Here is a 13,522-nt window from a genome sequence, read left to right on the forward strand (position 1 = left end):
GCGAGTTATTTGATATAAAGCACAAAAATAAAACAGTTGTAATATAATAATTCGACAAAAAAACCATATATTTTCGTTCATTTATTTAATGAGAATCGGGTATTGGTAGTATAACTACTACAAAATGCGAAATTTAAATTGAAAGTATATCTGTGACTTTGCCAAACTTGGCGAAATAACTATTGCAAGCTATCAAACCATTCATCGCTGGCGGTCTGCTTTTTTCTATAGAAATGCCATTGATAACGGTGTGACCGCTAAAAACATTAATATACAAAATTAAATTTGATAGGATAATTAAGACTTTCGATGGAATATATACCTTTGCATACTTTCAGTGATACTGTTTAGTCTAGAAAGTGAGTTATAACTCTCTTTATCTACGTGGTGTATATCGTCCCTGATCTCGATATATTTGGCTCGCGGTTTGACGTAACACAAATAGAGAAATACAATAATTCCAACGAAGATATGTACTATTATTACGAATATGGAAGCGTTGGAAAAATTGATAATATCATAAAGAATACCACTTATCGATGGACCTATAGAAGCTCCGAGAGCGAAACTACTCGTCCAAAGTCCGGATATTAGACCATATGTATCTACGTTATCAGGAAAACCGTGTGCACTGTAAAGATAAACCACAACATTTCTAATTTTTCAAAATTAATTCATTGTATTGGAAACGAATTTTGATTATGTTATTACATTTATAAATAAAATAAATATTACTTGCAACAATCATAAAAATGTTGGAAGACAAAAGAAAATTTATGTATAGGTAAAAAAATTTCAATGGTAACTCGATAACATGATTTTGCATTACTATAAACATGAACATTTTTTTGCCACATTAATAATTATAGTATTTTAATGTACTAATTGATTTTAGGTCTCTTTTATTTCAAAAACTATTTTTTTTTTGAAAAGAAATTTTGACGTTTCGATTTTTCTTCAAGTCTTTATCGAAATGTGATATTGACACTGACGATTTGCTTATTTATATTGATTAATAGATCACTTTAATCATGAATATCAAAATAAGGATAAAATCAACTTGGAACTTTTCCTGGGTTTCCACATCTCGAATGTACTAAATCTTACATCTTAAAAAAATTGATGATTTCCATTCCGAGTCCGTTCAGGCGTTCTACCCAACCGATTTGCTTAATTTTTTTTTTTTTCAATGAAAGGTATTGATGCACAGATCAGCCATCAACCATCGGATTTCATCTAATTTTCACCATTCTCAAGTTATACTCAAATGCGATTTCCCCCTGTACATTACTTATGGGAATTTTTCACATACACACGTTCTAATCCTCAATATCTCAGGTTCTATTCAAGAAAGAGACTTCATTTGGGTTTAAGAACACTCGCTGAAACACCTTCTTTCTTTTGAGTTTTTGGAAACTTAAATCGGTTGAGTTGGAGAGGAGCTAGGCGCGGACATTCAATGTGGAGTTATGGATTTTTGTAGGTTTTTGGCAATTTTTCTACATTCAAAGATCTATATCTCAGGTTCTAATATAGCTACAGAGTTCGTTTTTGTTTAAGAACACTCGCTGAAACATCTTCTTTCTTTTGAGTTTTTGGAAACTTAAATCGGTTGAGTTGGAGAGGAGCTAGGCGCGGACATTCAATGTGGAGTTATGGATTTTTGTAGGTTTTTGGCAATTTTTCTACATTCAAAGATCTATATCTCAGGTTATAATATAGCTACAGAGTTCGTTTTGGTTTAAGAACACTCGATGAAACACCTTCTTTCTTTTGAGTTTTCGAACACTTAAATCGGTTGAGTTGGAGAGGAGCTAGGCGCGGACATTCAATGTGGAGTTATGGATTTTTGTAGGTTTTTAGCAATTTTTCTACATTCAAAGATCTATATCTCAGTTTCTAATATAGCTACAGAGTTCGTTCTTTTCTATTATAATGATTTCTGATACTTATTTAATGGATTCGATGCGAGCGAAGCCGCGGGTAAAAGCTAGTTTATTAGAATTTACAAAATACGGCTATAAATTTTACTTAAATTGTTTAGATCTTTTTTTATCATTTATAGCTTTTCGTTCTTATGAATGTGAACCATTTCTACTCTATTTTTCCTGTAATAGATTCCGTTTCAAGAATTTTTGAATCTTTATAATTGAATTTTTGTTTTTTTTTTGATATCTCATGGTTCTATTTTTTTATCCTCTTGTCTATTTTCTAAGTACTGAGATGTTTGCCCTATGTAGACAACGCTACAATTAGTACAAGGCACTTGATATGTAATATCAATATATTTTGTTTTTTGGCGCTTCAAATTTTAATTTAGTGAAATATTTCGATAATGTATTGTGTCCTTTATGACTTATACTAACATCATATTTATTGAAATAATTCGATAATTGTTGGGAAAGTCCTTGTACATATGGTAATGAAAAATGTTTTATGTTTTGATGTTATTTATCATTTTTTCCGGATAATTATTTTCTTTTAATGCAGTTTTTGCTTTTTGAAAAGCTAAAAGCATATGAATTCAGGATCTGATCTATCTACCATCTATCAACCAAACTTATTATCACTGATTTTTTTTTGTGACATATAAGTTTAATCATCTTGAGGACCAAGTTGGTTTCGTATGCCATTCTGTTCTTATGTTATTGTTAATTTTATATAATGTGAAATCAAGAAAATTGATTCTATTATTTTGCTCAATTTCGATTGATAGATACTTTCATCGACATCTATTGTAAAAATCTTGCAATTTTTTTATACTTATACCTTAGTTTCTCTATAGAAAATGACTTATAGAGCGATTTTCAAATATACAAAAACGATAGCGCGGATATACAGAGTGTTCTCTTTAAACATTTATCAACTGTTCGATTCTAGAGTACGGACATCCATAGATATGGGATGAAATTAGAATTTTCATTATACAGGTTCATAAGAATATAAAAAGCACGATTAAAATATTTTTTTATCATCAATTTTCGCAACATTTAAAATATATGAAAATAAAATAAACTATACGAAAATGACTTAGAACAAAGTAACGTTGATGACGAATAATATTTTGAATATTTTCTTTTCAAGATAAGATAACAACTTCATCATTGTCAATATTTAAAAACTATATAATTTAGAAACAATGATCGAAAGCGCAATTAATTGAGTCAATATCTTACAAATAATTGTTTAGAAAACAAACTTAAACATATTCTAACGATTCGAATTACATGAATAGATTATAAAAATTTGGTTTTTTAGCATATTTTTAAGAAAACTATTGATAAGAAAATATCTTAATTACTCACACGCTCGTTCTCAACGCATCTGAAAAAGAAGCAACCAGTTGAGCACCCATACCAAATCCGTGTAGTATTAATCCTCCTATGATCAATCCAATACTCCTTAAAGTTAATTCTCAATATCAATTATTAGATATTAAAAGTATATTGAATATATTTACTTTTTAAGAGGTATTATTGGCAATGGACCGATCAATGTAAATCCGATTGCTACAAATGCGCATCCTAAAATTGTAATTTTTTTTGGATGAATTAGTAATTTATCGCAGAAAAAACCGAATACGGGTGTCGTTATAGCATAAATACCTCCATTGATGACAAACATTAAACCGACAACTACGGGGGTTAAATGAAAATCGCGTAAATGAGGTTCTAAAGTTGCCTGCAAAAAACCGATAGACATACTCGTTACTATCACGCTAATTATTGCTAAAAACACGCTGGGAATTTTTAAGACTGTCAGTATCGATCCTAAAAAAATATTAAAATGTTATTTGGCAGTAGATAGTTAATAAAAAAATTATTACTCACTTTCGGACACTATTCCATCGCAATGATCAAGATTAATAGATAATACGAATGTGGTAAAAAAGGATGCTAAACATAGCGAAGATCCCATTACAGCAAATGGTAGAGTGTAACCACCAGCTTGATATAGGGCTCCACCTACCGTAGGTCCGACTATTAATCCCAATCCGAAAAACGTTTCCAAACAAGCCTTATTAAATAAACATTTCTTCAATTATTATTACCAATAGTAACGATTATTATTAATCATTGGAATAATTTGTAGAATTAGGATATTTCAAATTTATTATCGACATTAGAAGGAAAACGTAACCCCTTATAGAAATTATGACACCTTAAATTCATTCCAATTTGATATTTTTTCTGTAATAAATTGAGAATCCTAACCTAACCTAATCATGTCATAGCCGAAACGTATAGCTTTTCAGATTTAAATACATTTGTGACGAAATATACACGATCAAATCGTACGCCGAACCCCGATTATAATTGAAAAATATTTTTTTTTAGTTTGAATAATCATAAATTGATATAACACTAGACGAAAACTTATTTCATTCATATCCTTTCAAAATAATCATCACGATTGATTTTCACACTTTTTTAATGCGCTCAAACAGATAAACAACATTGTTTTTTTATACTTACGAACGTTGTGGCTATATGTTCCGGGAATTCTATGGCTATTATAGCGAAACTAGCTGTCAAAAAAGCTGCATTACCCACAGCTTCTGCTATCCTTATTAAAAAACTCGATATAATAAAATAATATCTGTTTTCGATTTTATCCAAAGTACTGTAAAAATAACAACCAACTTTTTTTTTATTCGGCAACTATATATTTTAATGTGATTTACCCAAAAAGAATGGCACAAATACCAATAGTATATAACCCTGCAATAAACATTCGCTTCGGTCCGATTTTATTTATGTGTCGTCCAAAAAATGGACTCACCAAAAAAACGACAAATTCAAAAACTCCAAATACTAATCCGTATTCTGTTGCTGTGCATTTTTTACTCTCGGCCTAAATAACAAAAATTGTATTTTTTTCATCAACAAAACGAATTTAATTGAAATTTAACAATATGATTAAACAATCAAACACATAAATTAGTTTCTTATGATACCATAATTCGATACATTAAACACATATTTGAAACAAGATGGTGGCTATTATAGGATAGGTTAAAGTTTGATATTTCAAACATTAATTTAATAATACGTACCACTTGCGGATAAAACGGCGCTTGTAATGAGACACAAATAGCATTACAAAAATCCGCTATGCCTATAACTATCAACGTAGACCATTGTTTCTTTGTGAAATTAACCATTTTGTATCTTCTACAGTTTAAATACTATTTTGATAATTTTATAGTTTACGTCTAAGCTATTAACTTTTAACTAGACTGAATGGAAGAATTTGGTGCCGTTCAACTACCATATTTAGAGTTTTAAAACAGACAGATGATAAAATGTATCCGAAGTTTGTGTACCAATATTTAAGAACGTGAAAAAACAATTTACATTATTGAATAAATAATTTGTAATATCAAACCAAACATTGATAAAGCCCTTACAGCGACGTAGTTAATAATCAAAAAATTTAATATTGATGTAGTTTTACATATTCGATAAGTTTTAGAACAAATTTGAAAATTTTCTTCGTTTGGATTTTCGCTGGTAGATGGCAAGGCAACAAATATGATGCCATCTATGGAGAAAACTATCTTATCGAGAAAGCTTCCGTATTTTGTACAGTATCCTTCGAAACGTTACCTTCGTTTTGACTGAACTTATCTAAATATGTTTTTCTTATTTATGTATTCATTGACATTTTTTTCATTACATACTCAAGAATATAAAAAGTTTAATATTGATGTAGTTTCATATATTCAATAAGATTTTGAACAAATTTGAAAATTTACGTAGTTTGGCTTTTCGCTGTTAGATGGCAAGGCAACAAATATGATGCCATCTATGGAGGAAACTGCCTTACCGAGCAAGCTTCCGTAATTTTGTACAGTAACCTTTGAAACGTTACGTTCGTTTTGACTGAACTTATCTAAATATTTTTTTCTTATTTATGTATTCATTGACATTTATTTCATTACATACTCAAGAATATCAATATTCTATTGCTTATGAGTTGAAACAGTTTAAAACGAGGTATAGTTATTATTTTTTGAGGAGTCGGTGTACATTAATTTCACACCGATCGTAAAGTCGAGTAGTCTTGCAAGTGAAATAAACAAACCTTTTCAAACAAGTTATGGCGAATTTGTGAGAAAGTGACGCCTCGAGAAGAAAGCTCTGCAAGTAATATTTTTTTATATCTATATTATCCGTAATAGGTTTATATAAATTATTATGAAAATTTGGAAATTTTTATTAATTTATATTTGAAATTCGTGCCCGTATTTTATAGACAGTGACATTTTATTGACAATATTGACATTTTGTCAAAAAATTGTCATATCAAACGCCAAAAGACATTTATAAACATATTTCTTCCATAAAAACAACAGGCAGGACTATTATTTTATTATAATCTATAATAAAAAGTTATATAAAACTCCACACGCCCATCTGCTTCTTCCATGATGACGTCATCACCTTTTCCTCTATCAAAAATATCACAGCTAATCAACCACAAAGCCTCCCCGAAATATCGTTTTTTTTCAAATTATTTTTGATATTTCAGTTACCAGATATCGCTCATCGAGAATATTTAAAGAAAAAGGATCGACTTTGAAACGATAATTACACATCAAAATGTCTGCTAATCAGTATACTATTAGAGAAGTAGTCGGTAAGTAAACCTAATTATTTTTCACATTTTGTGCGTACGTTACAGTGCTTTTTTTACGCCTAGTAGATAATTAAAATATTAGTCTCTTACCATTAAATCTTTGTTACCAGATCACCAGTTTCATTCTGTGAGTAGTGCAGATGATGAAAATGACACGGCTTCTGACGAAGAGCAAGTACCAGTCATGTATCAATACGAGATGGTGGGACCATTAGAACGCACAGTAAAAAGACGTGGTCACCTTCCCAAAGATGCGGTGAAAATTTTGAAAACTTGGCTTTACGAACATAGATTTAATGCATATCCCACAGAAATCGAAAAACATATTTTATCGCAAGAAACAAATTTAACAGTACTACAAATTAGCAATTGGTTCATAAATGCAAGAAGACGATATCTTCCAGAAATGATGAGAAGAGAAGGGTAAGTTTATCATAAATTATGTTTTTTGTATAAATTGGGTCATGTTATTTTGGGGTTTTTTCTCTAAATTGGGTCTTGTTTCCATGGTGTATCTTAAAGTTTAAGGTAAATGTTTACATTTATTTTTCATTCATGTTTATATGACTATTGTTCATTAATAAGCATTATTATTATCCAAAAATGTGATGAAACTGTATCGAATCGATTTTGTGTGTAAATTGAATGTTTCAGTCATTATCAAAAAATCAATAAGAACTTATTAAATTTGCATCTCATGTATTAGTAACAATTTATGTCAAAGTATATGTTAAAGGAGTTTTTAAAAAATACGTGACCATGGAAAGACATCTGATTCACAGAAAAACCCCCTTTGGTTTATTCCAGCTATGACTCGGTCCATTACACAATTACTAGAAGAAGAAGAGCATCTACTTCCCCAAGAAATTCCACTGATGGTAGTACGGCAGTTCCAGTTAGTGGAATTTACTACAAAAAGGGTAAAAAGATGTTGAGAGTTGATAGGGTCGATAGTGATACAGAATATGAAGTTGATGCTAATGGTTTCGTTGAGACAACACCAACACAGCAGGTGGAAATGGCTGTACCGACTGGTAGTAGAAAGTTCAACCCTTGGAACCCTGATGTACACTATGGATTAACTGTCAGTTCAGCAGAAAGAAGGTAATTCCACAATGGATTTATCATTGAAGTTATAAATTAGTTAGCATTTATCTTGATTATTGTTTCAAATTAACAATGACCATTCATTGTTTATTTAGCAGACCTGAGACAGTTCAATATGTCCAACCACAGCAAGTGATCCAGACTTCTAATCAGACAACTACATCGAATCCTTTCCCATCTAATTTAGTAGTTGTAAAGACTGCTTCGGGGAAGAACATTGTCCTAAAGGTTATATCTCAATCTACAGAGGTAAATAAAAATCTGACACTTTCCAATATTTATCACAATTAATTAAATGTCTTTGCAGATTCCAAAACAATATTTGTTGAAGACAAAGAAATCTGTTTCACCTGTGGTAGCCCCACTAGTTGAAGTAGTAAATGAAGTGCCTCTTGAAGACCAAATTTCTATCGAAGAGCACGAAATGGGTGGAGGAGATGAAGAACAAACTGTAATTGAAGAAGAAGAAGCTTTTGTTGAAGAAGACACGGAAGTTGATGGAATTGAAACAGTCGAGGGAGTTGACACTGAATATGTAGAAGGATTAGAAACGGAGGGAGTAGATGAAATTGAAACTATTGTAGAAGATGAAGGTGAAACTTATGTGGAATCTGAAATGGTAACCGTTGAAGAAGACGACCAATTGTTTGTACCAGAAGAGGATGTTGAAGAAGTTTTTGTGAACGAAGTAAGTATGATTATTATAATTGCCAATAGTGATAATTATTAACGATTCATATTATAAAAAGGTGACATTGGAAGAAGAAGTGAACGAAGTAACGCTGGAAGAAAATGTAAACGAAGTTATGTTGGAAGAAGAAGAAGAATATGATGATGCAGATGAAAATGTTAAACAGGAAATAGAAACGGTTATAGTGAAACAAGAAATTTGAATTGGGATTTTTTAGTAAAAAATAGTGTTAGTTGTATTTTTTTTTTTGAGTTATCTCTTGTTTTAAATTGATTTTCATTATCGGTAAGCTGCAGTTGTATCGTGTATGGATATTTATTATTTAATCCAGTTTTGATTTTTATTAATTTGTTGTAGTAACAAAAATAAAATAAATTTAATGTGAAACTACGAGTTCATAAATTGGTTGTATAGTTTCTTTCAAAACGATAGCATCTGTGATGCTTTTTACATAAATGAACTGTTTTATTATGTTTTCAGGTTATATTTAGTCCATTCGATTATATACACAGATTTAATCGGTATAAATAAACGGTTGTTTATGATAACTACAATTTTTTGTATGTGAAACAACATTAGGCATATAGGACGTGTACATTCTAATCAATATGAAGAGGAAAAATTGTTTTAATATAACAATCATTTTACATTGAAGAAATGATAAATTTCTTGTTTCACTTTTTGTATAGTAAAATAGATGTATTTAATTTTGTGGCTGAAATTTCTAGGAGCTATCGGATGTTACAATATCACCTTTCTCTACACGAAAATTGTTTGTGATTTTCAGAAAACCGTGTATTGTACAGTTTTTAAAATAATATTGTAGATATAGCATGATTCTTCTGTATTTAATTGTTAAACACGGGCTGGATAGAATTTTAAGTTTTCTATTTATTTAAATTTCTTAAATATTAATTTTAATTGTCTCTTTTATTGTTAGCATACAAACAGAATAAAGTTATTTGGCTTATCATCACATTTACGTATTTGTTTCTTAATTGTTCATACCCATATTTACTACCCATCATGAATTTTCATATTGGCAAATTACCGTGACCAAGTTAGTAAATTGAGTTCTTTAACTTTTGTATGTTAAGATTTTGGTTATTAAGGGTAACGAGTAGTTTTAATATGATGAATGTTTGATTCAAAATTGCCCTCTCGGTGTATTTTGTTATGCTTCGCAATTTTAAAACAAATTTTTCCAAATATTTTCCGAGCTCCTATTTATGGATTATCTGGCATATAAAACTTACCATACTTATTTTCAACCAAGAGTAAAATTTTTATTAAATGTACTTTTTTGTGTTAGGCTGGGAAAACTGATAGTGATTATGCCCAACAACTTTTTGGTATTTATTAAAAAAAAACTACAAAATTAGTAAACGTTACATTTATTCCTATTCTATTTAATCTTCTTCATTCTCATTATTCTTATTAAGACTTCCAAAAACTTCCGAAGGAACACTTTGTTTTTCCACTGGTACTTCCTCGTCTTCTTCTTCTTCCTCGGAGTTTTCACTATCTATATCGATTTCGTCGGGATTCACCACCTATTGATTAAAAAAAAAATTGGAAAACAAACTGAAAATGACTTTGAAACGTTATTAATACTTTGTCTTTGCCAGCTCCTTGAGTTTCTCCTCTAACAAACATAATTCCTGTAGGTTTATTTCCTTGAGAGGTACCAGCCATTTCGACGGCTTTAGCTTCTAAAAGTCGCATACCGTCTTTAACACCCGGCGCTAAATCTGCCACGGTTCCACTCATACTACCAGCCGAACTTAACATTTGTGCTGACATCATGTTCACCTACAAAATTTAAATTGTAACAAATATTATGAATAGATAAAAATTTGTTTTACATACCTGCGTATTATATACAGCTTGAACGCTACGTTTAATTCTCAACATTTCTCTCATGGTATCTTCGTTACCGTGACGTACTTCGAATTCTTTCCATAATTGCCAAAAGTCTGCCGTGATACGCGGATCGCAAATCTGACTACAATGCGCATAAATCGCTCTCGCTCTATCGATTTCCCCTGGAACATTTTAAATCAAAATAACACATTATTAACGTACAATTTTCACTCTACAACTCTTTACGCCCTTTCGAGCATCAGAGTATTGATATTTTAGTTCTCCTTTTATCTAATTTTTGAGATCCTTTGCTATTTCATTCATCTGCCATATTGTTTTCCCTTGTCTTCCTTATTCCTGTACTAATCTTTTTGCTTATGTCACTTTTCTTATTATCTTCAGTGGTGTTCCTTTCTTTATGTGTCTATACTAGTTTAAACATCCTCTATTTTGTTTCCCATTGATTTCTCTTTCAGGTTTTCTATGAATACCTCCTTTCTTATCCCATCAATCTTTGTTTTTCTTACTATTTTTCTTAATTGCTTTTACTCCGCTACTACTATTCTCCTCTGTGTTGTATAATTTTCACAAATTTATAAAAATAGAACTCACCTAATTTTGTTTCCATATCTGCAAATCTAAGACACATCTCTCTAGTCTTTTCTTCTGGAAGTACTTCGATTGCCTTTTCATAAATTTGCCTTGTCTTTGGAATACCATAAATTTCAGCAGCTCTTTTAATGTAAATATTAAATATATCAAACATTTCTTGTTCCGGAACAGCTTTAGTAGCCCTAAATGATGAAAAATTAGATGAGGATTAGTTAATATATAATTTAGTAACCTTTCGTAAACTGCCATAGCATGCCTGGCCATGCCGTGCTCTTCTTCTAATTTCGCATAAAGTAGATAGAGATGTTTGGCGAATTGAGGAGGACAACCATCTAAACATTGTTCGAATAAATCTCTAGCACGTTCTAATTTTGTTCCTTGATAACGTTTGAGGAATTTCGTTAAATATGTGTTCCAGATATCATAAACGTTTGGCCATTTAAACAAAGATATACCTTTTTCATACGCCCTATAATGTAAAAATATTAATCAAAACAATAATAAATAAAATTATCGTTTATAATTTACCGAAAAGCCTCTTCAAAATAATTATTTTCTTCCAAAAATACCCCATAATTGATAATTATTTGAGGTGTGGCTATTTTCAAGTCGATAATTCTGTCATAAATGGCTTTGCACGATTTAAAAGTACCAAAACTCTCTTCCAAATCTGCATACATTGACCAAACTTTGAGAGATTTGTAAAGACGGTTTTGAACAGTTTCGGTATCATCATGATAAGCTACTTTACGATTAGGCATTACAGTTGCCCTAAAAAACACATAGAAATTGTTATACACACATTCTAGCAATCCTCTAATTTTATATAAGAAATTACCTGTGCATCAGTCTTAACGCCTCGTCATAATTTTCATTTCCAATTTCCATTTCAGCCCATTCACACCAAATTGTTGCCAGATCATCTACTTTAACATAAGCTACTTGTGAAGCCTTTTCAAAAATCAATCTAGCATCATCAATTTGACCATTTTTGGCATAAAATTTAGCAAAATCTACCCATAGGGTGTGAAGTTTTCCTACAGCTAGCTTTGGATCAACTGTTTGTACAGCTTCAGTATAAGTGTTAATAATATCCACTGGTTTACCTATAATATAAAAAAATATTTTACATACTGACAAAAAAAATTATAACAATTACCTTCATAAAGTTGTACTCTTTTATGCCATTCTTGTACATTATGAGGATTTTGTCGCAACAGAACAGAATTTAAAAGGAGTAACCTCCTTTCCATTAAATATTCGTATCTTGCAAGTCTTAATTCCAATTCAGTTTCATCATCTTCAGTAGGATTCGGTTTATTGGCCACTTCTTCCATTCTTTTACTTAAACTTAATTCTTCAAACTGGGCGTAGGCATCAAAAATTTGTGTAAAATCTCTTACAGTTGTAACTGTTTGAATAGCTTCTTCATATATATCACGAGCCCTTTCAAATAAACCACTGCGTACATAATAATTCGCCAGGGAGTTCCAAAGATGACCTAAATTATATGAAATTAGAAGATAATTACATAGAAAAAAATTGATCATTAACATACCTAACTGATCGGTGTACCTTCTTAAGCCCCCTCTAATGATAGCATCTACATTTAAAGAATGTACTTTTTCGGGATTCTTAGAAATCAATTCGCACAATTCATTCCACAATTGATGTTTCGATTTTCCTTGTTGAGAAACGAAATTTTCATCATTCACTATATTCGCCATAAGCTGTGCTGCTTCATCTAATCTATCAATATTGGTTAAATATGTAATGTATTCTTCAGCATTTTCTGGACACAATTTCATATATCTATATGGAAAAGTATGTATATATTAAAAAATATATATAAATCCACGCTATAGCAAGATTTCTCTCACCTCCTAAACACTCTAACTGCTGTTTCTGGTATATCATGTTTCTGAACAAATTTCAAATATAGAGGCCAAATTCTATTATGCTGAGTAACTGGTAATGCCCTCAGCGCCCTATCAAACACTTTCCTAGTTCTTGTAATTTTACATTGGTCAGTTAAAAATAAACAATAATCCATCCAAATACGAGGCATCTTGTGCATGAAAACTAGGGACCTTTCAAAAGCATTATTCACTTCCTCGTATCCTGGATCTGTTATGCATTTGCTTTTTATTTGATTTCTTCTGGTTCTTAAATAATTGTACCATAATTTATATGATCCTGGTAGTTCTTTCAAGGCTCTTTCAAAAATTATGTTAACTGCGTTATTCGGAGCCGATTTTTTATGATCGATATATCTTAACCAATGTTTTACCGAATACGGATTCCTTAAAATTTCTTCTTCGTATGGCAAATCGTCATCGTTCTAAAATATAAATAATATGGAAAGTTTATCATAGAAATAAAAAGTAAAGGTTACAAAATTTTATAATTTGAACTCACAAAGACAATTTCCATTGTTTCCGATATATTTCCTTTTTTTATATGCATTTTTATTTAATAAAAATGTTTTAAAAAAATAAAATCAAAACGTAAACAAATAAAAATCGATCATATTTTTATAATGGATAACCCAACTTTTATATATTTAACGTTATTATGCTCATAGAAAAAGACCAATAGTAAAGTTTT

At 30.6% G+C, this 13,522-nt stretch overlaps 3 protein-coding genes across 6 annotated transcripts; 1 reads left to right on the forward strand and 2 right to left on the reverse strand.

Annotated features, from left to right (window-relative positions):
• Nucleotides 1-15: 15 nt before the first annotated feature.
• Nucleotides 16-5,164, reverse strand: LOC130903731 (MFS-type transporter SLC18B1-like). Its single transcript, XM_057815981.1, has 8 exons — nt 5,057-5,164; nt 4,685-4,854; nt 4,476-4,623; nt 3,831-4,017; nt 3,461-3,770; nt 3,306-3,401; nt 323-631; nt 16-257 (listed from the first exon to the last, which is right to left on the reverse strand). The coding sequence occupies exons 1-8, from the start codon at nt 5,162-5,164 to the stop codon at nt 134-136; spliced, it is 1,452 nt and encodes a 483-aa protein (XP_057671964.1). The 3' UTR covers nt 16-133.
• Nucleotides 5,165-6,058: 894 nt separating this feature from the next.
• LOC130903701 (homeobox protein caupolican-like) lies at nt 6,059-9,418 on the forward strand. Of its 4 annotated transcripts, none has more exons than XM_057815935.1 (7): nt 6,059-6,149; nt 6,535-6,642; nt 6,753-7,065; nt 7,450-7,746; nt 7,845-7,998; nt 8,057-8,437; nt 8,499-9,418. In XM_057815935.1, exons 2-7 carry the CDS (start codon nt 6,606-6,608, stop codon nt 8,640-8,642), a joined length of 1,326 nt encoding a protein of 441 aa, XP_057671918.1. In that variant the 5' UTR covers nt 6,059-6,149; nt 6,535-6,605; the 3' UTR covers nt 8,643-9,418. The 4 variants fall into 4 exon arrangements, with proteins under 4 accessions (XP_057671918.1, XP_057671921.1, XP_057671922.1 ...); XM_057815938.1 differs by having other exon boundaries at nt 6,063-6,149; nt 7,848-7,998; XM_057815939.1 differs by lacking the exon at nt 6,059-6,149 and adding an exon at nt 6,266-6,358 and having other exon boundaries at nt 7,848-7,998.
• A 357-nt stretch (nt 9,419-9,775) lies between these two features.
• On the reverse strand, nt 9,776-13,511 carry LOC130903700 (pre-mRNA-splicing factor syf1 homolog). Its single transcript, XM_057815933.1, has 11 exons — nt 13,334-13,511; nt 12,796-13,256; nt 12,474-12,727; nt 12,075-12,416; nt 11,754-12,021; nt 11,444-11,686; nt 11,148-11,384; nt 10,916-11,097; nt 10,310-10,485; nt 10,055-10,252; nt 9,776-9,993 (listed from the first exon to the last, which is right to left on the reverse strand). Exons 1-11 carry the CDS (start codon nt 13,379-13,381, stop codon nt 9,850-9,852), a joined length of 2,553 nt encoding a protein of 850 aa, XP_057671916.1. The 5' UTR covers nt 13,382-13,511; the 3' UTR covers nt 9,776-9,849.
• Between the last annotated feature and the right edge of the window lie 11 nt (nt 13,512-13,522).

Source organism: Diorhabda carinulata, chromosome 2, assembly GCF_026250575.1.
Source record: "Diorhabda carinulata isolate Delta chromosome 2, icDioCari1.1, whole genome shotgun sequence".
Lineage (NCBI taxonomy): Eukaryota > Metazoa > Arthropoda > Insecta > Coleoptera > Chrysomelidae > Diorhabda > Diorhabda carinulata.

Coding starts and splice junctions, on each gene's coding strand:
- LOC130903700 (XM_057815933.1), bottom strand. CDS start 13,381: ATGCATATAAAAAAAGGAAATATATCGGAAACAATGGAAATTGTCTTT. Junction 12,728..12,795: donor GCAGTTAGAGTGTTTAGGAG/GTGAGAGAAATC, acceptor TTTTCCATATAG/ATATATGAAATTGTGTCCAG. Junction 10,253..10,309: donor AAGCTGTATATAATACGCAG/GTATGTAAAACA, acceptor TAAATTTTGTAG/GTGAACATGATGTCAGCACA.
- LOC130903731 (XM_057815981.1), bottom strand. CDS start 5,164: ATGGTTAATTTCACAAAGAAACAATGGTCTACGTTGATAGTTATAGGC. Junction 4,018..4,475: donor AACATATAGCCACAACGTTC/GTAAGTATAAAA, acceptor TTATTTAATAAG/GCTTGTTTGGAAACGTTTTT. Junction 258..322: donor ATCACTGAAAGTATGCAAAG/GTATATATTCCA, acceptor TAATGTTTTTAG/CGGTCACACCGTTATCAATG.
- LOC130903701 (XM_057815935.1), top strand. CDS start 6,606: ATGTCTGCTAATCAGTATACTATTAGAGAAGTAGTCG. Junction 6,643..6,752: donor TACTATTAGAGAAGTAGTCG/GTAAGTAAACCT, acceptor CTTTGTTACCAG/ATCACCAGTTTCATTCTGTG. Junction 7,747..7,844: donor GTCAGTTCAGCAGAAAGAAG/GTAATTCCACAA, acceptor TTGTTTATTTAG/CAGACCTGAGACAGTTCAAT.